The sequence below is a fragment of the Schistocerca gregaria genome, chromosome 1, assembly GCF_023897955.1.
Source record: "Schistocerca gregaria isolate iqSchGreg1 chromosome 1, iqSchGreg1.2, whole genome shotgun sequence".
Lineage (NCBI taxonomy): Eukaryota > Metazoa > Arthropoda > Insecta > Orthoptera > Acrididae > Schistocerca > Schistocerca gregaria.
In genome coordinates, this window is record NC_064920.1 from 346,654,660 (window position 1) to 346,681,803 (window position 27,144).

The 27,144-nt window shown below is 41.4% G+C and overlaps 1 protein-coding gene across 1 annotated transcript; it reads left to right on the forward strand.

The window, feature by feature from the left end:
- Nucleotides 1-123: 123 nt before the first annotated feature.
- On the forward strand, nucleotides 124-20,492 carry LOC126344871 (60S ribosomal protein L10). The gene is made up of 6 exons (XM_050002056.1): nucleotides 124-213; nucleotides 347-375; nucleotides 2,888-3,086; nucleotides 3,174-3,280; nucleotides 20,031-20,193; nucleotides 20,279-20,492. The coding sequence occupies exons 2-6, from the start codon at nucleotides 353-355 to the stop codon at nucleotides 20,447-20,449; spliced, it is 663 nt and encodes a 220-aa protein (XP_049858013.1). The 5' UTR covers nucleotides 124-213; nucleotides 347-352; the 3' UTR covers nucleotides 20,450-20,492.
- Nucleotides 20,493-27,144: the final 6,652 nt, after the last annotated feature.

Genomic DNA, 27,144 nt, shown 5'->3' on the forward strand with positions numbered 1-27,144 from the left:
GCTTGACATAATGTGACCTGACAACTCGTTGACGACCAGTTTAAACGTCTTGATTTGAAGTGGATTGTGGAATGTTTTTACGTGATGTAACGGCCAGAGTGAATGAAACATCGTAATTCTTTTCATCTTTGGTATCACCCATTTGGATCGGAACTCCGTTATCTCTGATCCCTACATTAGTTCATTTGGCCGTAGGACGCGTGGCTGTAAGAGGTAAGATATGTTAGTAATCGTTTAGCATCCGTTGTTGTGTATTATTAAAAAATGAAAGAAATGTTGTGGTCAGTGCCCCTATTGTAGTTTTAGCTATAGTGATAGAAAGTAACCTTTTTCTGTGTTTTTTCAGACCAAGATGGGTCGGCGGCCAGCGAGATGGTGAGTGCTTAAGATATAGTCATTATTACTGTAGTCTTGTGTTGGATTGGTATCTATATCTTAATATCACCGTAAAGGGTACTAATTTTTTAGTGGCCGTTTAGGAAATAACTACTGGTTTACCAAATTAATTGTCCTAAGATGTTTTAACCGTAGTCGATGGCATGTTGCACAATAAAGCGTAATTACACGAAAGTTATTTATGATTGCGTCATTTAAAGATAGTTTAGCCTGCCTTGCTAGGGTGCTAAATTATTAGGTTTCGTTACTTTACGTGTAACTGTTTGATTCGTAGTGTGGACCTTTATATGGAACTTCCCACACTGTCAGTTCTAAGTAGCCTGCTGTTGAGTTATTGCGATGGAAGTGTTGTTAGTTTGGCACATGAACGTAGCCAGTGCTAAAATACATAGTTCTGTTTGCATTGAGCTGGCACAGTTTATTAACTAAACTTGTGGATAGACGTGTGCTGTGTTTTTTACACTGAAGTCCTGTGTTTTCTGCAGTGGCTTTTTTGCAAGAGTGCAGGGCTTTGAGTAACAGCATCAATATCTTCATTGTTCAAACTTTACTTGTTACGTATCAATGTGCAGCTCTTTTTAGTGTTGTGTAATTTGCTTAGCAGTGGGTGAGATATAAGCTTTAAGGTAGGAACTTTATCGTTACAGAACATATCTTTACGGATTGTTGGACTATGCTGTTGAGTGCCTATGTTAAGCCTCCTTGGTGTACTATGCAAATTTATAGAGCCTGGCAAATTAATCTACTTATGGCTGTTGAGTCACTGATTTTTATTGTTTAGGTAGGCTACACAGAGCACAGAAATGTGATAGCTGTCCTCACCATAAGTTTTTGTTCTTGCGGGTTTTACTTGTGGTGTCACAGGTCTTTTCCTGGGTTTGTAACACTATATTAATTGGTTGTTTTGATTGACTGTTACCCGGTGGGGTGTATGAGATGTAGCTGTACAGTTTCATTGTAGAAGCTACGTATTGGACAACCCCCCACCCCTGCATTCTTTCATGATTTATGCACATTACCCTTATACGCATGAAAATACATGTTGAAGGCTTGTCCATTTTATGTATAGTTCCTGAATTTAACTTAGACATCACTACATAAATTAATGCACATTCAATGCACCATAAATACACAAAACATCACAATTCGGCTATAAACCCAGAATAAAGATGGAACTCTGCTAAACCTCATGTTGTGAAAAGTACTACACTTCAGTCTCAATGATCAATCAAAATAACTGGGGGATTTTAATGACCTGCCCTGCCCTATCTCCTACTGCAACTCTGCACTGTTATATTCCATTGTCATATCCATACGGCAAAAGCCACACAACAGATTGTCTTACTGCACTGTAGACAGAAAACCAAAAACATCTAATGAAAACTCCAAGCACATAAACAAAAAATAATTGATAACTCACTGAAAACACTCCTAAACCTTACTCTCTGAACTATTTCATGCATCCAAGCTCAGATGAACCCATTACAACTTGACATTCAGCAAGTGCACTTCCGTGTATATGTGTGCGTGCGTACGTGCACGCACACACCTACGGTCACAACCAACTCATAAACTCCACAGTGCGTTGAGGTCATATGCATTGTTACCATTACACCTTGGGTCATATCGGATGGGTGGAATTGGATAATGCCTTTGGCCACTGTGGTGTTTCCAGAGTTGTGGGTGCTTTGTTTCCATCATTTTGTCTGTATTTGTCAGTGTTTTCATTGTGTAGCTATTTATAATTGTAATGTAATTTTGAAGTAGTTACATGAAAACAATTCATGGTTTAAGAAAAGTTACTGTAGTTTACAGATTATTTATCTTTCTTGTACAATCAAGTATTGCTTGTCTTTCAGGCAATTGTCAGTGAGTCAAGTTTGTGAATTTTGTTTAGTCCATTTGGGAGGGAGATAGGGTTTTGAAAATGGCAGTTGTAAGCCAGATTCCTCCTTTTTTTCCCCAAAGTTAGTGTAATTTCCAATACTAGTTGTAAGTGTACAAGTTTTGTAGGGGACCCAACCCCCTTTTCCCTCCAAGCTACTTCTTGGCTCTTGGCCTGGTGCCAGAGTAGCTGAATTAATTGAAATCAGATGGCCTGTTTTGATAGTAACTTTAGTACATTCTCTGTGGTTTTGGTGGGCAGAACATGATTCAGTGTCTACAAACTCACAAACAAAACATATGTAACAAGCAGAGTGAAAGATTGTGTGATGGACTTGGAAATTGTTCACTACAGATACTTTGCTTTGTTTTGATAGCAATTGGAAATGAGTAAATGCTTTTTTAAAATCAGGAATAGTTCCTTCTGCCAGCTATCTGAGGGTCTAGTTTGAAAGAAAGATTAATGCTAGTAACTCTACCTTCCTTGTTCTTGACTATCATTCTGCCTGGAGGTACATGTGTCTATTAGTGATTTAATACAGTTACATATATATAATGAATTTTCTTAGATACTTTTAATGATGCAAATAATTTGACTTTTTTACAGCTATCGCTACTGCAAAAATAAACCGTATCCAAAGTCAAGGTTTTGCAGAGGTGTTCCTGATCCCAAGATCAGAATATTTGACTTGGGAAGGAAAAAAGCAAGAGTTGAAGACTTCCCTTTGTGTGTGCATCTTGTGTCAGATGAATATGAGCAACTGTCCTCAGAGGCACTTGAAGCTGGTAGAATCTGTGCAAATAAGGTTTGCTGACTTAATTTTACAACGGGGCTTCAATTCAGCTACATTTGCAGAAATGCCTAGTGGTTAACTTATAACTTTCTTTTGCAGTACATGGTGAAAAACTGTGGTAAAGACCAGTTTCACATCAGAATGCGGCTTCACCCCTTCCATGTAATTCGTATAAACAAAATGTTATCGTGTGCTGGAGCTGACAGGTAAGTTCACTAGTGCTGTGGTATTAATATTGGTAATGTCTGGTGAATGATTACTTCTGCTTTGCAACTTAAATAGGCAGGCTATCTAGTTTTTACTTGAACTAGCCATTGTGGGTTCTTCAGTATGGAAGATACTATGAGCTTCCATTTTAAGTTTGTAGATAATGTACCTAAGGATTCTGCATGAATGACTGCCAGCATTCAGCACTGTCTGTAGCTTGGTATGGGTACTAGTCATTTTAATTAGGGTGAGTGCCTACAACATTGGAAACATGAAATAAGTTTGATATTTTATATGCCCACATAATGCCACTATTATCCTTCTGCTTACTTTCATAACTTTTGGTGCAGATTACAGAAATATCATAAATGAAGACCAAGAAGCAATGTCCAAGCTACATTGTACTTTCAAATTTACTGAATATTTTTGTTTTGACAGATTTTCTCCATCTTTTAACAAGGAATAGGTTGTGAGTAAACAGCACTGTATGTGCATTGTCTGTTGAAGATTTTTGGTGTAATATGCATTTCCTTACATATATATTCATTGTTATCAGTGTGGGAACTTGGCAGAAATGCTATACTTCTTTGGCTCTTTAACAATATATATCATAACATTGCAAGCACTCTTTATAATTAACCACTGAAGAGTCATTTATGTCCATTAGAAATACTTTCCATTGTAATGTTACTTAGTTAAGGTCCACAGCTCATGGCTAGTGTTGTTATCCCTGGATCATAGGGTCTCTGTTTAAATTCCTGCCCGGGGACTGGGTGTTTGTGTTGTCCTCATCATTTCAACATTTGACTGGTTGGATTGGACTATGTAAAAATTGGGACTTTGTACAGGCACTGATGACTGTGCAGTTGAAATGCCCCACAAACCCATCACCACCACCGCTACGCTTAACATGCTCGAATAAAAAATCTGAAATTCAGTATTTTTTAGGAGTATGGTTTCAGTCTTGCCACTTTCTTGTGAAATTTCCCTACCAAATTAGGCACTGTATGTCAACTAAACATGCCACACGCAGTGCAAAGAACAAAAACAGACTATTAAGTTACTAGTTACAGGCATTGTCTGTAATTGGCTTTGGCAACAGTTTACAATGAGCTATACACACACATATATAACGAATCAATAGTGGACTGTTCTGTTCACATTTGCTACACAAATGTACCTGTTTGGGTCAATATTATACAACATAATAAAATGCTGAAAAAAGCTTCTACTCAAACGTATTTTCGTGCAGATGTAATTGATGAACATTATGTTACAGTAGGTTTTAATGATCGTAGTGATACCAATAGCGATAGCAAAAGTATAATACACAGAACTTCACTAAAGAAAATTTATTACTTTACTATTCAAGCAGGTTATATTAGGAACAAACATTTCCACCAAAAAGTCTTTCTCAACCATCTATCTGCCCTTATTAACTTTCCTGTCTTCTTACTGACTGGAGTTTGGACACAAGTGGTGATGTGTGTTGTACATACACATGTATTACACTTTCGACAAAACGTTTGTTTTATTGTCATTGCTTGAAGGAGAGACCATCTAGCATTTGCACATTTAGTGGTGTCTAGTTACTGGTTTAGCCACACCTGCCACTCCTTCAGGGTCTTGGACACTCCTGATCATTCTCGGAGAGAGTGACTTTCCAAGTTCCTCCAAAAATGTTCTCCATCTAGTCAATTTTCTTTCATTCCACTTGGGTCAGTTGAAGTCCACAGGACATACATTATAAGCAGCAATATCAAGAATAGTGTAGAAAACTATCATGGACCAACTAATGGTTTTTTGTTTGCATGTATATGTACCTGTTAGTTGATGGTGTCTACAGCCACTTTGGTTGAATTATAATCTAAATCATTTTGTACTTATCATCCATGTCACTTATTCCCCCATCACGGTGGAGAGTGCTCATTAGTACAACATTCTTATTTCTCGTAGGAATATAATTGGCAACTGTAGTGTCATTTGTGAAGTAAAACTAAGAGCTGTGAACCTCCTTGATGGTCATATTTTGTGGAAGCTCTGGCTTATTTTAACATGTGGTTCCTAACAGTTTCCTTTTCTGAAGCAGCTGTCACAAATTGAATGATGTAAAAAAATTTACATGTTACATTCTGACCTCACAAATCAGAGGCAAGATCAGCAACTACTCTCCTTCCTTGATGTTTTCTGGTGCCAATCCACTCTCATTTCCTGTATAAATTTGGGCTTTGATTTGTTGTCATACAGAATCTGTATCTTGAACCTATATTTTGCAGTTTGCTTAGGATGTACTGTTTGAATGGACAGCAGCCTTAAATGCTACCAGTGGCTTGTCGATTCCCCCCTAGAAAAACTTCTGACTACTTTTAACCACTGGAAAATCTTGTTTTTGGCTCATTAGATTGAAATTTGTTTACTGAGATGTCATGAATTGTCACTGGCTGGGTGCAGCTGAGTATGTGAGCTGCTTCCCTGCTCCCTCATTCATACTGCTTCTTCTCTTTCTATACCACTCCCCTTCGCTTGCAGTCAGTGCTGCTAGCCGAACAGCTGCTGATGAGAGGCAGGGAGGTGTGAGGAGTGGTTTGTTTGTATCTGATTCGGAGACTGTTGACTCAGCGGCCAGAGACAGCTATTGTGTGCATGAGTTGCTCGTGAATGATTGTGTGAATGTGTGTGCGCTCTTGTTTTCTGACAAAGGCTATGGCCAAAAATTTAGTTGTGAGAGTGTGATTGTCTCTTATGTGCCTGTCTGCAGCTCAGTGATAATCTTCACGTTGAGTTGCTACCTATCCTCATTAATATTGATTTTCGAAGTATTCAAGCAAGTTATCTGTTGCATGGATTGATCACTGCAGTCTCATTTCAACAACATGGTGTATGTGACATGTAGATGGCTAGCCATACCAGTGGGCTTTCGTGATGGGCCAAAACTGCAGGCCATGTATCTGACAGATTGGGCCTGCCAATCTGAAGCCCAACATTTCTGACTAATGTGCAGGCCCTGCCCATTGGATGTAGTCTCACTGATATCTGCCTGCAGGCCAGGTCTGTGTGTGGTGTAAAGCAACAGATTTTCGTGGTTTATCCATGGACTCAGGACTGCAGTGCTCCTTGGCAGGCCAGAGACCACTGGCAATGGATTTCAGGAATTCTGACTGTCTTACAGCAAGAACATTGTACAGTGTGGTGTTTTATAGACATTTAGTACGTTTTGGCACTTTGTAAGTAGATTGTTTATTAGAAATGGAGGATAAGATGAAGAATTTTGGTAGTCATTGGCAGTTTGTACACTATGTACTCACATATTTTGTGAAGAAAAAACAAGCATACCTCAGTGAGTAATAACTGATAATAATAATGAACATAATAGAATCAATATTTTATTGGCGGTCACCTATAGTGTTGGGTTACACAACTTCCCTACCTTACACACTTCTTTGAAGTGGCAAACTTTTTTCTAAAGTTGTTTCTGAAATAAATAAGGTATTTTAAATTTGTTTTGCAACTCCAATGTAATACATATTTTTGTTGCCAAATGTTTCATTTTATTGAAATAAAATATCGGTGGTCTTTATGAAACATATCATTTGGCTTGCTTTCTCCATCTAAAAACAGTTCATGACAAAAGATATTGATGTTAGTACTCAAGATTTTTCCTCACATGTTAAGAAACACAGAAGTCCTTGCATTTTTGTCAATGTATATCTTTACTTGTGCTTGAGATCTCAAAATTTGCCCCTCCAGAGGGCCAACATCTTTCATGGGTGGGTGTGTGTGTGGTGTGCTTGGGTCCCTGAGCTATTGCAGCCTTTATTCTTTTCCAGGCTGCTTTCCTTTGCCCTTCCTTGTCCTTTCACTTTGCCCCCTTCCTTTCCTTCTCTTGGCGTCCTTTGTCGGCCTAGCTATCCTCATGACTTTACTTCATCTTGCAATTTTGGTTGGTTTCTTTTCCTCTTCCTTTTTGGCTTTTCTTTTTTGCTCCTTGTCAGGTTCGACCTCCATCTCCAAGTTTGAAGTTTGTTGTGTGAGCCAGATGGGGAATGGCCCCCTCCATTGTCTTGTGGTGTGGGTTCCTTTCCTCTCTCACCCTGCCAAAGCCCTTTTGCCTCCTTGTTAGGTCACCAGCTCGGTAGCCAGCCCATGTGGTGGGGCTCTTATGTACCCATCTGGCTGAGTCCCCTGATACCACAGGAATCACACAGCTGGTACCTGTGCTGTGAATGCTTTGTGCAAGCATAGAAGGGGTTGCCCATTTTTTTGAGGCGTCAGAACTGGCTACTACTGTCCTGCTAGCCAGCCATTGCTGTGGTTGGGTGGTGCCACAAGACAAGCCCCTGTTCAGAGTGAATGGTACCAGGGCAGAAGTTTGTCACAGGAAACGTGTTAAACTCTGGCCACTCATGCAGCTGCATCTTTTCCTTAAAGTAGTTCTGTCTCAGTTCCTGTTTCTGCCTTTCCAGCCTTACCCTCCTTGAATACTCCCTGGGAGGAGGGACTGACATGCCGGCTTGGGACGAAACCCTTTCTGCGGTTTCTTGTCTGTGTGAGGATCGGCAGGGGGACTTTTGTCATCACCAAACTCCATTTCTTTGTGAAACATACTGAGGACAAGTTCAGTGAAGCTGAATCATTGAGATGAGATGTGGCTCTCCCCTTATACTGACGTCAGCCAGCCTACCTCTGTGCCTGCAGCTATTGCTCCTCACAAGTCACTCAGTGTGACGCAGTATGTAATTTTCAATGGGGACTCCTAGAGTTTGATAATGAACATAAGGCTAATTGGAATGATGTGGTGTTCATTTCGTCAGGAGGGTCCATAAAGGCCCCAAGGACTATTGTGTAGACACTGACACTTTCTTCGCATCTGAGGGATATCTTGTCTGAGAAGGTAAAGGTAATAGTGTACAAATGCGATGTGTAGCCATACATTCCACTACCCTTGCATTGCCTCCATTGCCTCAAGTTCGGCCACATGTCTTCACGATGCGATGCCTTTCCCATCTGTGGTGACTGGTGACTGCCATTCTACCCACTAACCAATGTGTCCAGTGTGCAAGAAGGAAAAAATTTCAGCAAAATAAGAACCTTGACCATCTCGGCTACTTCGAGGCCTGGAAGAAATTTGACAACCTCATACCCTGTAAGTCTCGCATCTACCTTTGCCTGTTACTTTCCCCTCCTCATCCCCTTCCACTTACCCTCTTCCTACTGCCCTTCCCTTTTCTCACCCTTGGTGGCTCCTGTCCTTCCCCCTCCAGTAACCGCTTCTTGTCCTCCTCCCCAGCATTCTCGGGACAGGAAGTTTGCACCCTGGGGCTGGAGGAGCGACCCGTGCTCAGGGCCCCAAATCAAACTTGCTCTCTGTCTGATCTTGACATCATTGCAATTGTTTCCCTTACTGATAATGCCTCCTCCCTCCCTCTGAGGGAGGAGGAGAAGCAGCAGCACAAGTCAAAGGATGAGGCTTCTCATAGAGCTTTGCCCCTTCCACCTCATCCTGAATCAACGGTTTTTATGGATTTTACCACATCCTCATTGGTGACTACCACTGTCCAAGGGAGGTGACCTCCCTTTGGCTTCTTTCTCACCTGGACTCTCACCACATGATAATCCTGTAGAATTGTAACGGATATTATTGCCGCCACCTGAAAATACAACGGAAAGTTTCCTCCTACTCTTTATTCTGTCCTGCTCTTTAAGAAACTCGTCTTTCGTGAGGACCACTCTTAACATTTCATGTTATTGGGTATTCTGTTTTAACCGTGCTGGCTGGGGTAGTGTCTGGAGGGGTTTGCATTTGTTTCACACCAGTTTCACTAGTGACTATCCCGTTTCATACCAACTTGGAAGTAATAGTGGTTAGTGTGTAGATGACTCTGGAAATCACGGTTTTCAGTGTCTACCTCCCTCTAATAGGCATTTCCTCACGTTGCACTGTTTACCTTAATACAGCAACTCCCACCCTTATATCTCCTCCTTGGGGACTTAAGTGCATACCACCCCATGAGTGCCACTTTGTCGGGTAGGTGTCTTCTACTTGACCAACTTACTACAGACTTTGCTTTGTCTCCTCTACGACAGTTCCCCTGCCCACTTCAGTGCACCTTTACTACTATCGACCTCACAATCTCCTCCCTTTCTTTCGTGGCTTGCCTACATTGGTCACCTTGTGACAATAATTTCATTGATGCGGTCCTGCAGGGCATCTCTGCCATTATTCTTCATGCTGCTGATACTGCTGCCCCCATTCACAGGTCTCCATTGACCAGTACCACAGTGGACCAAGGACTGCTGACGGGCACTGCAGTGATTTAAACAACACCCTTCAAGACCAACTTCCTCCCTTTTAAACATCTCCAGGCCAAGGTTCGTTACCTTGTAGAGTGAAGTAGAAGTGAGTGCTGGGAGAGCTGTTTTTCCTTCCTGGGGACGTATGGCTTTTCATTGTAGGTTTGGTCCTAGCTCTGTAGTCTTCTGGGCCACCAGCAACAGTCAACTATCAAGAGTCTTATCCTCCAAGGTGCTCTGTCTACTGATCCATTGATCCTTGCGGAACACCTCGTGACACTTTGTGGCAGCATCAGTGTCCTCTTCCTATGATGCCATCTTCCTCCAACAGAAACAGAGTTGAACAGGCCCTCCTGTTTCAACCATCATCAAGCTGAATCCTATAACAAACCCTTCACTGAATGGGAAATCTTGCAGGCTCTTAATTCTTCAGATGACACAGCCCCAGGCCAAGATTCTGTCCACAATCAATTTGACACTTTTACATTACACATAGGCAATATCTATGTAGGGTCTTCAACCACATTTGACTTACGGGTACTTTCCCCTCACAATGAGACACTATAGTTATCCCCGTCCTTATGCCTGGGAAGAACCCAATGTCTCAACTGCTACTACTGAATTGGCACGATGAATTTACTTGGTAAACTGCTTGAGAGGATGGTTAGCTTCAGATTTTGTTGGGTTCTTGAATCTCGGGGCCTTTGTCAACATATCAGTGTGACTTCAGGGAAGGATGATTGCCAACTCACCATTTACTCAGATTTGAAACTGCAATCTGACAGGCTTTTACAGTCAGCACCTTGTAACAGTCTCCTTTGCCCAATGTAAGGCGCATGACATGGCTTGGCACCATCGCATATTAGTTATCCTCCATGACTTGGGCTTTCGTGGGCCCATTCAAATTTTTATTCGCGAATTTTGATCCCATTGACTCTTCAGAGTTCAGTTGGCATTCACTTAGCATACCTCGGATTCAAGAGAACAGTATCCCACAGTATTGTCACACTCTTACTCATATTCATCAGTGGGCTTGTAACCTCTGTTGGCCCTCAGGTTACCCCGGAATTGTATGTCTAAAATTTTTGCATATGCTGCATCTCCCATTCGGTAGCGTCTGCTGAGTGCTGGCTCCAAGCTTCCATCTGGCAGACTTCTGTGTGGGCTGTATCCCTAGGTTTCAAATTTTCTGCCTCCTAAACACAGGTTTTACATTGTCATCAATTCATAGTATACCCTGATCCAGAATTTTATTTAGGCAACCTGCTCCTAGATGTTGCAGCATAGTTCTGTTTCTTGGGCCTTTTTTGATGAAAAGCTGACATGGGTGCCCCATATTCACCACCTGAGATCAACTTGCATGCAGAAGCTTAGTGCTCTCCACTTCCTGGCCCACACATCCGGTAGTGCAGACCATGCTACTCTTCTGTTTTCATCATGCTTTGGTCTTGTCCAAACTAGATTATGGAAGTCAGATTTATGGCTCAGCAGCTCCTTCCACTCCGAAAATACTTGATCCTATTCACCATTTTGGGGTACATCTGGCTATTGGTGCCTTTCGCACCAATCCCCTTGACAATCTCCTCATGGAAGTGGGGATTCCCCCTCTACAAATACGATGAAGCCAACTCCTGGTTTCTTAGGCAATCGACATTGATTCCCTGACCATCCTGTGTTCTCTGTCCACTTAGTAAGTGAGGGACATCTCCCTCCTGATCACTGCCAACAGGTGGGATTGTCAGTTGGAATGTCTTACTTCCCCCGTCAGGATCTTCATCTCTGTTCACTGAAATTTGCCCCATGTAGTTCCTCACATATCCCCCCTTGGATGGTGCTTAGACCACGGATTAGGAGTCCTCTTCTTGGGACCTAAGGCCTGTTGCACCTATGGTCTTCCAGCATCCTGTACATCCCATCCATCCTTTGAGTGCTACTATCTGATCTTTCTAAGAAAATAAAGTGGGATATGCTTCCACACCTTCTGGCTTAGAACACAATTTATTACTGGAATAATGTAGTGTGTTGAATTGCTAGCTGTTACCAGGGCCCTCCATTTTGTTACTCAGGTGTCCCTTCACATTTAATATGTACTGACCCATTGAGTAGCCTGTTACTCTTTTCATTCTTTGGTTTCTGCCATCCATGACCTTTACCACCTCCTCTGGCCGTACTGCTTGCTCAGTTGTCTTTCTCTGGGTCCCAACTCGTGTGTATCAGGGAATAAACTGGCTGACTGTTTGGCTAGATAAGCTGATACTTGCCCTCCATTCCTGATCATGAGTGGCTATGGATATGCAGATCTGTCCAATCTCTTTGCCCAAAAGTGGAATGACATCTGCTGTGCTACTGCTCTCAGTAATAAACTCCACACAATGCAGGAGACTAATAAAATTTGGTGCTTATCCTTCTACTTTTGGGAGGAGTGCACTGCTTTATGCCATCTATGCATTGGTCATACCAGGCTCACCCATTATTTCCCCTGCTGTCAACAAACCACCCCCATGATGTGCTTGTGTAGCCAGACTGATTGTATCCCACATTGGTGGGATGTTCCCTTCTTCTGGCCCTTCGTCGTATATATAGTCCTTCTTAAATATTAGCAGACAATTCATGGATGGTTGAACTGGTTCTGTTTCCTTCATGAAAGTGGTTAATTCCAGGTATAAGGTTTTGCTTTACCCCTGGAGCAGGGGTAATTTGGTGGTGGTTGGGGCCTCTTCACGTTTTCTCAGTTTGGGGCCCCATGACCACTCTTCCATGGAAAGCTCTTTTTTCCAGTTTTTTGATTTGGTCTAACATTTTATGCCTTTTGCTGTATGAGTTTTTACTTGCTTTATAGTTTGAATCCCCTGACTGGATCCATCTACTTTTAGCAGACCCTCTTTCTTCTGTAGCTGGAATCATGGGGCTGACGATCTTGGTCCCATAAACCCTCTCAATCAATCACTGTCAAAATTTGTTAGGGAAATACGCTAAAACTTTTCTGAAAATCAGGGAATTTCAGATGGTTAAACTTGTGGCAACCCTTTCATCATGACCTGAAATGAGGGACATTTCTTCAAATATCCTTCCCACCCCTCATAAACTAGTGCTCCATCTCCCACCTACATATTGTTAGTCCATTTGTTTGCTGCTCTCAGCACCAGACCAATATGCAAGACCTGTCCAGTACCCTGTGCAGGTCCAGAGGTTAGAATAGGCCTGAGAAGTCTTTCACTTTTCGGCCCTATGGGTTCAGGTCCCATTCAATGGTTTGACCTGCCATTCGAAATTCTACAGAAGTGGGGGCCATATGCGGAAGGATGCCTTGCATGGTGCATGAGTTACCCAGTGTCCTTGGATTTGATCTCCTAAATCTTTGTAATTTCTTTGCATCACCATGTATGATTCAACTATTTGGGTGAGGACCCTTTTCGGGGTAAGATTTCTTCTTTCATTGTCTCCTATCCTTTTGCCCCCATGACAATATTGGATTTCTCTGTGCCCAATATCCAACACGATAGCCAGTATGTTGTGGTGGGGCCGACACATACCTATGGTAGTCCCCTGACAACACAGGGATGGCACTGCTGATGCCTGAGCTGTAAACTCCCCAGTGTTGCTACCGGTGCCTTCATCTTGGCCTTTTGAGGGTGATTCATTACCTGAAAAGGTGAAGGTGACAGGTTACCGCTTTGATGTCAAACTATATGTCCCTATGCAGTGTCTTCCCAGCAAGCCCCTAAAGAAGTGAGAGAGCAAGCAAACTAAGAAGCAATCTGCTAAGAAACAGGACCCTCTGGTGGCCCCAACGCAACCACTCTTATCACTCTGCAATTGAGGATGGAGTAGAGATCTTAAGTCAATCGGTGGCAGCAGGTGACCCTAAGGGCATAACCTGCCTCCTTGCGTGCTTCATGCCTTCCCAGCCTCATGATAATGTCATCCTCCAGTGGAATTGCAGCAGTTTTTTCCACCACCTGGTTGAGCTATGGCAACTCTTAAGCTTTGCACCTGCTTTCTGCATTGCCCTTCAGGAAACCTGGTTCCCGGAAATGTGGACTCCTGCCCTCCACAGCTATAGGGGATACAGGGTGCGTTCCGAAAGTAATGCAATTATTTTTTTAAAGTAATTTATTGAACAGATTTGCACAAACACTTAAAATTCTTCAAAGTACTGTCCTTGGGCCTCTATACATTTTTTCCAGCGACTCTGCCATGACCGGTACGCGCCCTGGAAGGCGTCTTCTGGGACCTCTCGCAAGGTCTTCGTCACGGCGGATTGGATCTCGTCTATGGACGAAAAACGAGTTCCTTTCAGGGCTGACTTAATCCTAGGAAACAAAAGAAGTCAGCTGGGGCGAGGTCAGGACTGTAGGGGGGGGTGGGGCAGTGTTGGCACCTGGTGTTTGGCCAGGAATTCGCGGACTCGTAGCGCGTTGTGGCAAGGCGCATTGTCGTGATGGAGTTGCCAGGTAGCGGAGATGTCCTTTCTCGTCCTGACGACCCTTTTGCGGAGTCTTTCCAGCACATCCACGTAGTAGGCAGCGTTAACTGTCTGTCCTTGAGGAACAAACTCCTTATGGACCACTCCTTTGCTGTCGAAAAAGACAATGAGCTGGTTGACGGCCGCCCAGAGCGTTGTTCGTCGTGAACCTCTTCCTGGCCTTCCTTAAAGGCCTTTAACCACCTCGAAACTTGTGAGTAGGACAGAGCAGAGTCCCCGTAAGCCTCACGAATCATTTTGTTAGTCTCCTCAAAAGATTTGTTCAGTTTAGCACAAAACTTAATCGCGTAACGTTGCTCGATCGTCGATTCCATTTTTTCCGTGACACGGTCGGCGCGCAGAGGTTTACAATAACAGACGTCCTGCCGCTTCCACAGCTCGGAGAGCACTGAAACCGGTTTCGCGGCAAAGCTTAGCGTCCCCCCCACCTACTCCATGTGGCCCGCTCCCACTCTGACTACTAGGAGCGGCGCGGGAAATTCAATTGCATTACTTTCGGAACGTACCCTGTATTACAAGAACCGTAATGACTGTAATAGTGTCAGGTGGAGTTTGTGTCTGTGCTGAACACAGTATGCAGTGAACCTGTGACCCTTCAAACCCCTCTTGAAGCTGTGGCTGTCAGGATAAGGACGACGCAGGAAATAAATGTATTAAACGTATATCTTCCTCCTGATGGTGCAGTAACCCTGAAGGCATTGGCTGCACCTTTCCTACTTTTGGGAGATTTTAACACTGACCCCTTGTGGGGTGGCATGGTGCATACTTTCAGAGGCATCAATGTCAGATTTACTTTTAAAACTCTACCTCTGCTTCTTAAATACAGCTGCCCCCACACATTTCAGTGTGGCACATGGCACATATTTGGCCATTGGTCTCTGTTTGCAGTCCTGGTCTTCACCCATCTATCCACTGGTGAGCACATGACGATCTGTGTGGTATTGACCACTTCCCCATCTTCCTGTCACTGTCCCGGTGTCAGGCCCACAGATACATGCCCAAATGAGCTTTAAACAAAGCAGACTGGGTCGCTTTCACCTCTGCTGTCACTATTGAATCTCCCCTATGTGGTAACATCAATGTGGTGGTCGAGCGGGTAACAACAATGATCATTTTGGCAGTGGAAAACTCTATCCCTCGTTCTTTAGGATGCTCTGGCCTAAGACAGTCCCTTTGTGGTTGCTGGAAGTCGCTGAGACAATTCAGGAGTGTTGGCGAGCTCTACAGTGGCATAAGCACAACACCCTTCTCTGTAGCACCTCATAGCCTTTAAACAGCTGTGTGCTGGTGTTCACCAGATCAACAAGACGGGAATAGGAGTGTTGGGAGAGATAAGTCTCGACCATCACGTGCCATCTGTCACTTCTCAGGTCGTGGCATAGATCAAATGTCTTTTTGGGTACCAGTTCCCAACAGGTGCCCCTGTGTTACCATAAATGGCGTGTTATCTACCACCCCAAATGTGATAGCCGAGCTGGAAAGGAAGGTCCTTTCATCACTACACGCCAGTGAACCCTATAACATCCTATTTACAGATTGGAAACTCCTCAGTGCTATTGCACATTGCCCCGATACAGCTCCTGGGCCAGATCAGATCCAGTCAGATTATTGAACATCTCTCATCTGACTAAAAGTGACATCTCCTCATGATCTTTGACTGGATTTGGTGTGATGGCATCTTTCCATCGCACTGATAATCTTGTGTCCCTCGAGTCTGCCATCCGAACAGCCTTTTCAGGACAGCAACATCTTGTTGCTATCTCTTTTGATTACAGAAAGCGTATGACACCACCTGGCGACATCATATCCTTGCCACATTATACTAGTGGGGTCTCTGAGGCCCACTCCTGATTTTTATCGAATTTCCTGTCGCTTCGTAGTTTCCGTGTCTTAAGTTGGTGCCTCCCATAGGTCCCCTCATATCCAGGAGAATGGGTTCCTGCAGGGCTGGGTATTGAGTGTATTTCTATTTTTAGTGCCCATTAATGGTCCAGCAGCAGATGTAGGGCTGTCTCTCACCCTCTCTGTATGCAGACGACTTCTGCATTTTGTACTGCTCCACCAGTACTGGTGTTGCTGAGTGGCATGTACATGGAGCTATCCACAAGGCACAGACTGTAGCCGACAGCTTCCTGTTTTCGGCCGCTAAGACTTGTGTTGGGCACTTGTACTGTTCATCTGGAACCAGAACTACCTTACTGATGATTTCCTCACTGTAGTGGAGACATTGATTCTTAGAACTGGTTTTTGATGCCTGATTGACTTGGCTTCCCCACCTGTCAGCTTAAGCAGAAGTGCTGGCAGCACCTCAATGCCTCTGCTGCCTGAGCAACATCAAGTGGGGCAGATTGCTCTATGTTGCTGCAGCTCTACAGAGCCCTTCATCAATCCCACCTTGACTATGGGAGTGTGGTTTATGGTTTGGTGGCACCCTCAGTGGTGTTTACTCGACCCAGTGCACCACTGTGGTGCTAGACTAGCGGCGGGAGCTTTTAGGACGAGTCCCTCCATTGCAGGTCAGGTGTGTGTAACTGTTCACCAGTCATGTTGCACACATTTGTAGTGCACCTGCGCATCCAAATTACTGTCTCCTTTGCCCATCCACAGCAGTTCATCTCTCACATAAGCAACCCAGGTCAGGGCTTAAAATTGCAGTTTTTGTCCGATCCCTACTATCTGGTGTCCTTGCCTTTACTACCTATACTTGAGGTCCATTCATGTACACTTAGACTGGGCTTTGCCTGGACCTTTCACATGGCCCAAAGGACTCAATTCACCCTGCAGCTCTGTCACTTCCTTTTGATTCTTGACACATACCAAGGCCATGAAGTGAAGTGGTTTACACAGACAGCTCGATGGCATCCAGAAATTCATCTATGCCCTGGAGCAGTCAGGTCATTCAGTGGTGTTTGTGTGGACCCCAGGACATGTCGGAATCCCAGGCAACGAACTTGCTGACAGGCTGGCCAAACAGGCTACATGGAAACTGCTTATTGAGATAGGCATTCCAGCAACTGAGATGCATTAGTTTTTACACTGCCAGAGTTTTCAGCTTTGGCGACTGAATGGCGTAGTCTCAGTAGGCACAACTATCTATGTGCCATTAAGGAGACTATGAATGTGTGTGGGTCTCTCGCAGGAACTGTGGTTCTGTCTGCTCTGTATTGGCCACACTTGGGTGACCCACGGCTACCTCTTGTGCTGTGAAGAACTGCCTCTGTTGATGTGGCAACCAGTAGACAGTGGCCCATATTCTGGTGCACTGTCTGACAGCCCTGCGTTGAAATCTTCGGTTACCAGACTTGGTGCCACTAATTTTATCTGACATCAGCAGATTTTTATTTGTGAGGGTGGGTTTTATCATTTGATCTAAACTGATTAATTCAAAAACAGCTACTGCTAGCTATGTAAATGAAGTGTCAAAAAGTTCATCTCTTCAAGGCCTCACTATTTTGGGCATCAAATATACCTGTCAGTCTTCCTTTGAGTTAACACTTACATTTAGGACATTTCAAGAATGGAAGATTCTAGGAAGACAAGTGAGGTCAGTAAAATCATAGTATTTGAATAAAACTAGAAAATGAGATTGGTCAAATATTCTGTGAAATAACCTGTAAAAAAAGAAACATTTTGTCTCTTGAATGATGCTTGAAATCATGTAGATCAAATAAGGTGCATCAAATGTTTCTTTAATCAGTTTTATTTCGCACTTTTGGAGAAATGATTTAAGAAAAAGATCTTTTGTTTTTAAAAATTCTTATTTATGCTGACCATTTAGATTAGCTGAAACACTTGGCATGAACATTGACTGGTGGTGAATTACATTCCCAACAATCAGTAAAACTGAATGATTGTTCAGTGTGATTTATTAGAAATTTGATGTGTGTGAATACTGTGTAGCATATAAACTAAAATATACTTTAAGATGCAGTGTAAAGGGTATTGGGAAAACAGTACACAAAACAAATGATTGTACTTGTCACTTAAAATTTAAGTAGCTGGGCCAAACTCGGGACATAAGATTCAAATTGCATGCCAATCTTGCCTCCACACCATGAACAACCTATGACAAGTGACTTGTCTTATTTATTTACATTAGTCACTCATTTTCTGTATTTATGTTGACAGTTCTTGATCACTTATTTTTAATTCATTGATGAGATAGTCAAATGTATCTCCCCTCATATGTGTATGTTTGAAGTACTTTACTGGTGGCCTTTGAAGTTTGATATATTTATGTTCCCAATGAAGATTCATCCTAAATTTCTTGTACAGTGCTCCTTTATCACCTTATTTTCCAAAGTAAAGTTTGTTGCTTAACTGCTGAGTTACAATATTCCACAATTTATAGGTGCTGACTAGTAAAACAACTGGTTGGCTCTGGTAGCTGTCATTTAGTGGGAGTTCGTACTTTGCACGTAGGGGACAGTGCATATTGCTCGATGCTGCTGCTTGTAGCTGGAAGTTTGCATGTCCAGTTGTTGAGCACTGTCACTTCATGTATGATGTGGCCATACAGGATTTCCTATGCTCCCATAATCATCCTGACCTCAGTCTCAGGTAACCCACTGTCCCTGCACCCTCCATGAAAGTTCCCCCTTCCCCCACCCTCACCCCCTCCCAATTCATATCAGATTCGTTTGACTAAGCCTATCACGACCAAGTGTTTTTCAACAAATTTTGAGATTGTGGCATTAGCAAAGCTTTATCTCAGTTGGTTTTTGTGTTCTACACCAAAAGTTAAGTGCAAAGCTGGATCATATTAGGTCAGGAGTAGCAGCTTGCTGAACTTACTTTTCTCTCCTCTGCCCTTGCATGAGCTTTGTTCCTCTTACATTTATTAGCTGTACATTATTTTCCAACATTGAATAGAGTTTGAGTTAAATGATTTCAGGGTGGCTGTATTTATCTGAACTGAATCACACAATTGCTCAGTGTGTCTAACCTGAAAATACCTCCTAGTCTCAAATGTAAGAGGTGCACTGTCTCAGTATTTGCTACACTGTTACTTTATTAAAATAAAAGAACCTTTTGAAACATATTAATATGGAAGTGGGCAAAGGAAAAATCAACTGAACACTCTAGTGTATGTAATTAAGAAAACTATTCCACAAATTAGAATAAATGTGTGGAACACACATTTGTATGCTATTGATGCTCCGAGCTCTTATGCTTTAACCGTAATAAGACATTTATCCAGCAAGTGTACGCAGGTATCAGTTTTAATGCTGAAATTGTGTAGAGAGAATTGAGACCTATGGGAGAGAATCTGTTTTGATATGTACTCTTGCATGGGGAGAGTGGTTTAATTACATAATCAAATTTTTGTGACAGTAGTTCTAATGAGGCAGGAGGTGTGTAATAGTAGGGCAAAAACAATGTAACATAAAGTAATGAGACATGCTGAATTAAATGTGGTAGCTGGATATAGGCTGGAATCAATGGCTACTAAATTGACAAGTGGTATCAAGCTGAGACTCTCGTGTGAGCAGTTTCCCACTCTTGAAGTGGAACATTTTTAACATTTATATATTGTTTGGCAACTTCAGTGAGTATTGTGTGGTTATATTTCTCACTGATGCATTTTTGGGAAACCTAAGAAAGTTATCCATAGAGTTGTATGTGCTGTGAAATATTATTTAAAAGTACTGTGAAATGTTAAAGCATTACTGTGACGGTGGTAATCTCATTTTGGAAGTAGTGTAAGAAATTGTGAAAAATGAATCTATTATTTGTTGCTAAAGAGCTTGGAAATCACCATAGCTTTACTCCCCTGGAGTCTTACAAAATAGCTGTTTCTGCCAGTCCTGAATTCATACTTCAAAATGGACTCATAAAAGTTGTGTTAATGAGGCAACTGCAGTTCGTACTTGCAGGGTGGCAATAACATTTTGCAGTCTCTTATATTTTACTGCACTATTTGGGTTGAAGAAGGCTCTAAATGTGCTAACTATTTGAACAACTGTATTTAGGCTCCAGACTGGAATGCGTGGTGCATTTGGAAAACCTCAGGGCACAGTGGCTCGTGTAAGAATTGGTCAGCCCATAATGAGTGTGAGGACAAGTGATCGTCACCGAGCTGCTGTGATTGAGGCACTCCGCCGTGCCAAATTTAAATTCCCTGGTCGCCAGAAGGTAAACAAAACAACTGATGATACATTGACATTTTGTTAATACCATAATCTGGTTTTTTTGTTCTAAATGCCTTTTAACTTTGCAGATCTATGTTTCCAAGAAATGGGGTTTCACTAAATATGAGCGTGAAGTCTATGAGAAACTTAGAGATGCAGGAAGGCTTGCCAGTGATGGATGTAATGTGAAATACCGCCCGGAACATGGACCACTTGATGCGTGGAAGAAAGTTCAAGTAGAATTGGCACAGATGGCTTAACTCATATGTTCTTTGAATGATTAAAATCTTTGGAAACCTGAAATGTTTTGTTTGTTTGCAATCTTTTATTTGTATCTGAGTACAAACACTTATTTTCAATTTTATTGTGATGGTTATGGGGATTTAATTGAATACACATAATTAAAAAGTGGAATATAGAAATCACAAGTCAAAGGTTTCATTTACAGCTTATTTGTGGTGAGTTGGTGTCAAATCAAACCTTGAAGCTTGGAAAAGTACCATGCATCACTTTTGTTCAAAAGTGGTATTATCTTCCCGATGTCCACTATTTCTGATTTTATGCTAAAATAAATTTATGGGGACTTATGCAAACCACCACATCACTTTTTAAAGTTATAAGCAGACTTTTCCAAAAAATTAAAGGTGAAAAATTTTAGAAAAACGGTTTTTGGTGACGTATTCAAATAAGGCATGCTTATATACTTGAGCAGTCTCTTGCAGTGTCAGCTTCTGGCTTTTGGGTTGTGAATTGAGGACATCTACATCTATACTCTGCCAACCACTGTGAGGTGCAAGGCAGAGGGTACATCTGATTGTACCAGTTATTAGAGATCCTTTCTGTTCTTTTCACTTATGGAGTACAGGAAGAATGTTTGAATACTTTTGTATGTGCAGTAATTCATTCATCTTCATGAGCCCTATGTCAATAAGGTGTTGTGTATTCCTAGAATAATCATTTAAAGCTGATTCTTCTTACTTGGGATAGGCATAAACTATCTTAAAGAATCTTTCAGTTCACTTCCTTCAGTATCTCTGCAACTCTCCCATGGAGTAAATAAAACCTGTAACCATTTGTGCTGCTCTTCTCTATGTATGCTCAGTATCCCCTGTTAGTCCTATCTGGTACAGGTCCCACACACTTGCACAATATTGTAGAATTGTGCACATGAGTGATTTGTAAGCAAAATACCTTTGTGTACACTGATGACTGACCACAGTGTCGGGTGTGCCTTTATCATTGGCACTATTTTCACAGTCTGCTTCTGAAACACTGCTCAGTATTAGCAGCAGAGCTCTTAGCCCAGTATCAGGTCACACAGTACATCTGTTCAGATTCTGTGTTCTGCAGAGCCTGTGTGTGATGTACACAGTTCATCCCTTAGTTCAATGGATCCATTTACTCACTCTTCAGGAAGCCACTGTGATTATTTGGGTCTCTGGTAATGTCAGTCTGATGGGAAACAAGGACATTGATGCTGCTGCAGTCGTCCTACATCGACTCGCTAGTTCTTTGTCTCCTTCAGCTGACATTGGTCTTCCTTCGTGGGTGCAAGCTGTGGGGAATTAAACCTCTCCCAATTGGTTGGGGGGGGGGGGGGGGAGATGTTTCACCACCTCTTGCTGAGAGATCATTTCACTTCGGTTGTGTATTGGGCACTGTTGTTTAAGCAATTGCCATGTAAGTGATGATCCCTCCCCACTTTGTGCTCATTGTCATCAATCTTGATGGTTCACCATTTCCTGGCGACGTTCTTATACATGTTTGTCATCTTAAGTTATTGGCTGATCCATGGGCTGTTGACTAGGTTTTATTTTTCCTATTGTAGCAATATGACGGACATCTAACCTTTATTTCAGGATCTCCGTTGTCTCTATGGCATATCTTGTGGACCTTTCTCTGCAAAGACCTTGTTTTTAGCTGTATTTCCTTCTGTCGATTGGGCTTAAAGGTGTAGTTGTTTTGACTTTTTTGTCTTGGTATTCTAAGGTTCTGACACGGTGTGTATGACCCTAGTTGTTTTTGTGCCCCTAAAACACAGATCAAGAGTAAAAAATACAAGGACTGAAACTTCCTACAACTGTTGCTGAATAATTTCCTACTGTCATAACAAAGCAGTAAGAGATTCTTTTAAAAGAATGTGTGAACATCGTGACTTGGTTTCACAGTAGTAGTACTTATGTATCTATGGCCGGGTCAGTTGTAGTGGTAGTGTTTTAAGGTTCACTGTGTTGAGTTATTAACAAAAATAGAACATTTTCGTAACAGAATTACTTTCATATACTAAAATAATTGACACAGTGCATGGCCAGAACTTAGGAGGCACAACTGTTACATATTTCATTGTAAAAAAAGAAAGCAAAACATTTGTTGCTGAAGTAGCTTCCAATAAAACATTTTACTTTTTGCATAAGAAATCAAAAACCATGTTTTTGACTGGTTATTTTGCTACAATTTGTTCTCAGACTGTTTGGTAAAAATGTTATATTCCTTTGTGGTTTTAAAGTCTTCCATCGCATATGTGGTTATCTTCTTGTTATTAATTACAATAGTTCAAAGTTAGAAAAACTAAAATCTTTCAGTGAACTTGGAGGTATGTACTATGATCTCTGATCTGAAGGAAGCAAAAACTGGCAATGTTTAGTGGTCTTATGTCCTTCATACAGCACAAAAGTGTACAGACCACCGACAGTTGAAAAGGGTGATAACATATCTCCAGACAGTCGCACCGGAATTCCAGACAGCACCAGGATCCACTGAAAGTACTATGCCACTTAGGCGGGAGGTGAGAACTTTTGATTTCATGGTCAAGCAGCTGCTTATAAGCTAAACATGTTGCTAAATGCCAAACCATGCCTCATTGGTGTAAGGAGCATAAACACTGAAACAGTGGCATGACTAATCACAGTACACAATGTGGGGATTGAGTGGCAGGGTGTTGGTATGGCGAATTCCTACTGAATGTCATCTGTCAGCGTGTGTAGCGCCAGTAGTAAAATTCGGAGGCGGTTGTGCTATGGTGTGGTCGTGTTTCTCATGAAGGAGCTTGCACCCCCTTGCATGGCACATTCAATGCTAGATGGCAATGACATTGTTTTCAGTGATAGAAGATTTCAGTTATCCGTGTTTAGCCAATGTGCACGAAATACTCATGGATCGGTTTATTAAGGTAAAAAACATTAAAATCCCTACTGTATTTCTTGAGGTTAGCCTGATCATACTAAAGAACCACAGTAGGCAACTTCAATTTGTATATACATGTTGTATCAGAAATGAAGATAATGCTAATTAAATTTATGGGAAGTTTTGTTAATTTCCATTGCTAAGGTGCACAAGTAATGACATGAAATTTATTTAAAAAATTGAATGATCTTCCCATTGAAAATTTCAGAACTCCGTGTTAGGGTGCATTGCCATTGGTTGAGCTAAAGTGTTACACATATTGGCTTAAGATATGGGAACAAAACTTGCTGAAAAGTAAGGGCTACCCTAATGTGGATAGCATTTTTCACACATGCAGTATGTCCATCACTATTTCTGGTGCCTGTAATTTTTGTTCGGAGCACCACAATACAGAGTGGGTTCCTGAGGTAGCTGCCCCCATTTCCTAACCTTCCCATTTCCTTTGGAAGGAAATTGCAAGCTTTGTTCTACCTGTGAATGTGTGCCCTGGTAGTTTTCACATCCTGTAGGTGAGAACTGGATAGCCATTCTGTTCTACAAATTCTTTTGCTGTTTGTATCTGTGTTGTATTATTATACTGATTGTGTTTGGACCCTTAACCAAAAACTTTGATTTATAAATCTATACAAATGTCAATTTTTCAATGGGTCTGAAAAAGGCATGGGTAAATCATATATTTAGATTAACTGAAACTTGCCAAGTATTTAACTGTATGGAACTCCATACTTGTTTTCTCACTTTGAATTTAGTTTTATTCCTGTGATATTTGTTAATGAGGATTTGAGATGGTGTAATGTTTTAAATTTCTGCAGCAGTATTTATGTATCCAGTCAGGTGGCAAATTCTCAGAAAAATTGTAACAATATAATTTTAAGTGTTCAGTACTATCAGATCTGCATTAGGAAGATCATTTACTGCTTCCTCTGTAGAGTACCCTTTGTAGCTACGAAACTAAGCAGACGTAAGAGTTTAAAGATGGAGGGTCATTATTCTGTTGAGCTACCATGTAAACAAATCGAACACTGGAAAAAGTGGATTTATAATTAGATGCCATTTACTTATCAGTAGGTGTCCACAGGAGGGAGCACTTGCCCCTTTGGAGTCTGGTGGAAGGTTTTTCATCACATAAGTCTCTCACACTTCTAGGCATGATTTCCCATAATTCTGCTTAACATCTTGTTTAGCCAAGTGGCTGGTCACAGTAATTCTGAATAAACATTTTGTTGCAGACCTCGCATGTGTATGCCTATTGCAAACTCAGTAATTTTAGAATTCTGAGAATTTTTTGTTTTGGTTTTCAGTTAAATTTTTGTAATTTTGAGCAAGAACTGATACTCTAATGAAGGAGTTCACATCTCACTGCTGCAGAATAATATTGCACCAATAAAACCTAAATGAGAGTATAATGCCCAAAATAAAATTATTGCAAAAATGTGCTATTGTCTAATAGATAGCAGGAAAATATTGTGAATGGTGGTATGTGTGTTAATTTTACAGTAAATCTCCTATTATTCAAAGTAAATTGTTACATGTGACAAGGTGCAGTGAATTTCTTAAATCATGGAGTGTTTGACTCTCATTCAAAACATACTTTGTGGAATAGCCACTCAGAAAAATTGAGTCCAGAAGACCAGCCATATCCCATTATTTAAAATTTTTCTGGCAATTTGTCTGATATACCTTACAGGATAACACATGGCTAAATAAGACCATGCTTCAAGGTTAGTTTCCATATTTATTTTAGTTCTATCATAGATTATAAATAACACAATAATGATGGAAAAAGTTTAATTATCCCTCAAACAGTGTGAGGCGAGATCTTCAGCAATTTCACATGTAATTGGCTTTTTGATGTATTCCCCAGGTAACTCGTAAAATGTTCAGTGCACAACAGTGATATTTGTAATCATACTTTTAAGAAACATTCATCTGCTGCAATTCAAGCTGTCCATATAGGATCCTACCTAATCACCCACGCCCCCGGAAAAAAATCGTAAAATTTTTATTACCAGTATTCTATGCGAGAGCTTAGCTTTTCTTGTAGCTTTTTCCATTTGTGTGTTTGCACTACTTAAGTGATACAACTATTGGCTGACACCACATGTCCTATGCTCTGAATATCTGCTGTCATCGGCTTGTGAGATCATGTGACGTGAGGTATGATTGGCTTACAAAATTGCATCAGTGTTTACATTTTCAGTGCTTTGGAAGTCAGAAGCTGCTGTGTTGTATTTAGTTGAATTTGTATGTATACTTTCATAATACAAGAATACAGTTCGTACGTAGCCATGCATCAAAGATCTTTCCAAAACATTGTTTTTTTTTTACTTGTTTGTTTCCTAGTGCAGGGAAGCTGGTGTATAAAACCTTGACCATTCAAAGAATTGGTAGGATTTACAGCTTCAAGGGAAAATGTCACTTAACATGGAAAAAATGTACTTTCGCTTGGAAAAAGTGTTTGTAACTGGGAACCTTTGAGATTGTCTTGTCTGTGCATACATTTGTTACATAAATGGCACCCAGAGATCATTCAATGTACGAATGACTTAGTCAAACAGTGCATCTATGCATGAATGACATATCGATGTGCAGGTAAGTTACGCTTTGGTTCCACACCAAATAGTGGGTGACAGAAAGGTCTGTAAATACATGCCATATATTTCAACATAACTCATTTTAGAACAAACACATTTGTCTGCTGGCTAGTTGCCATTATGCAAAATTGTGGACACTATATAATGTAAGAATTTTAGGGGATGGTTGGGAATGGGCCTGAAATAACAATGTTGCAAAATAGCAGGCAACTGCACTTTTGGTGTTATAGAATGTTATCCATTATGATTTGCTTTGTTTTTTCTCATCTTATTTTGGAAAAAGCAGACTGACTAAACTGGTCTTTCATTGGGTTAAGTATAACTAGACACCAGAAGGGATCTGTGATCCTTGTCAATTCTTAATTCACAGAACATGGGTGCAGGCTGGCTGCCCTGTGAGACACGATGGGCTTGTTCCCGCTGCACCACGTAGTACAGTCAAATGGTACTGAGAAAGGTAAAATAAGTTTTCTAGGGTGTCAACTGAATTTTCAATGCCTGACCAAAATTTCAGCTGGAAAAGGGGTCAAAAAGAAATACATGAAAAATTGGACTATAACACTGAAACAACGCAATTTTTGGCACAGTTGACTGTCTGTAAAGGTAAAGAGGATAAAATTCCCTTCAAATTGTATCTCGCATGAGTTTTTTACCAGACTAACTGTATGGTGTGTTGAACTTGGTGCAATTTCATGAGTCATGTCTGGACCTGTTACACCCCCCTTCCCCCTTGCATCCTTACAGTACTTTGTCACACATTTACTGAATTTCATGCTCTATTAGTGTCATATTAGAGTGGTCAAGTAGCTGATACATGTTTTGGTGGAAGGGTAAGATGATGTTGACCTCCCTCTCCTGATGGGTGGGGTGAGGAAGGTTGGTCGTTTGTGGTAATCTTCTGTGCCAGCAGTTGTGTTCACCACCAGATTTGCTTAGGCTGTAAATTCATTTTAAATGTATCAAATAGTCACACAATGAGTTCAAGTGAGAAGTGTGTGATGGTGTACTGGACATTGGGAGTCTAATCAGTTAGTCCTGGAGTGGGCTTCAAGAATGTTCTTGAAAGAACATGAAATGTCAAAGTACATTAACAAAAAAGTTATGGGGGGAGAGGGGAGTGAAGATCCCAGAAGAAACAGCTCTGTGGAAATAAAACAATGTTGATGTGATGCTCAGGA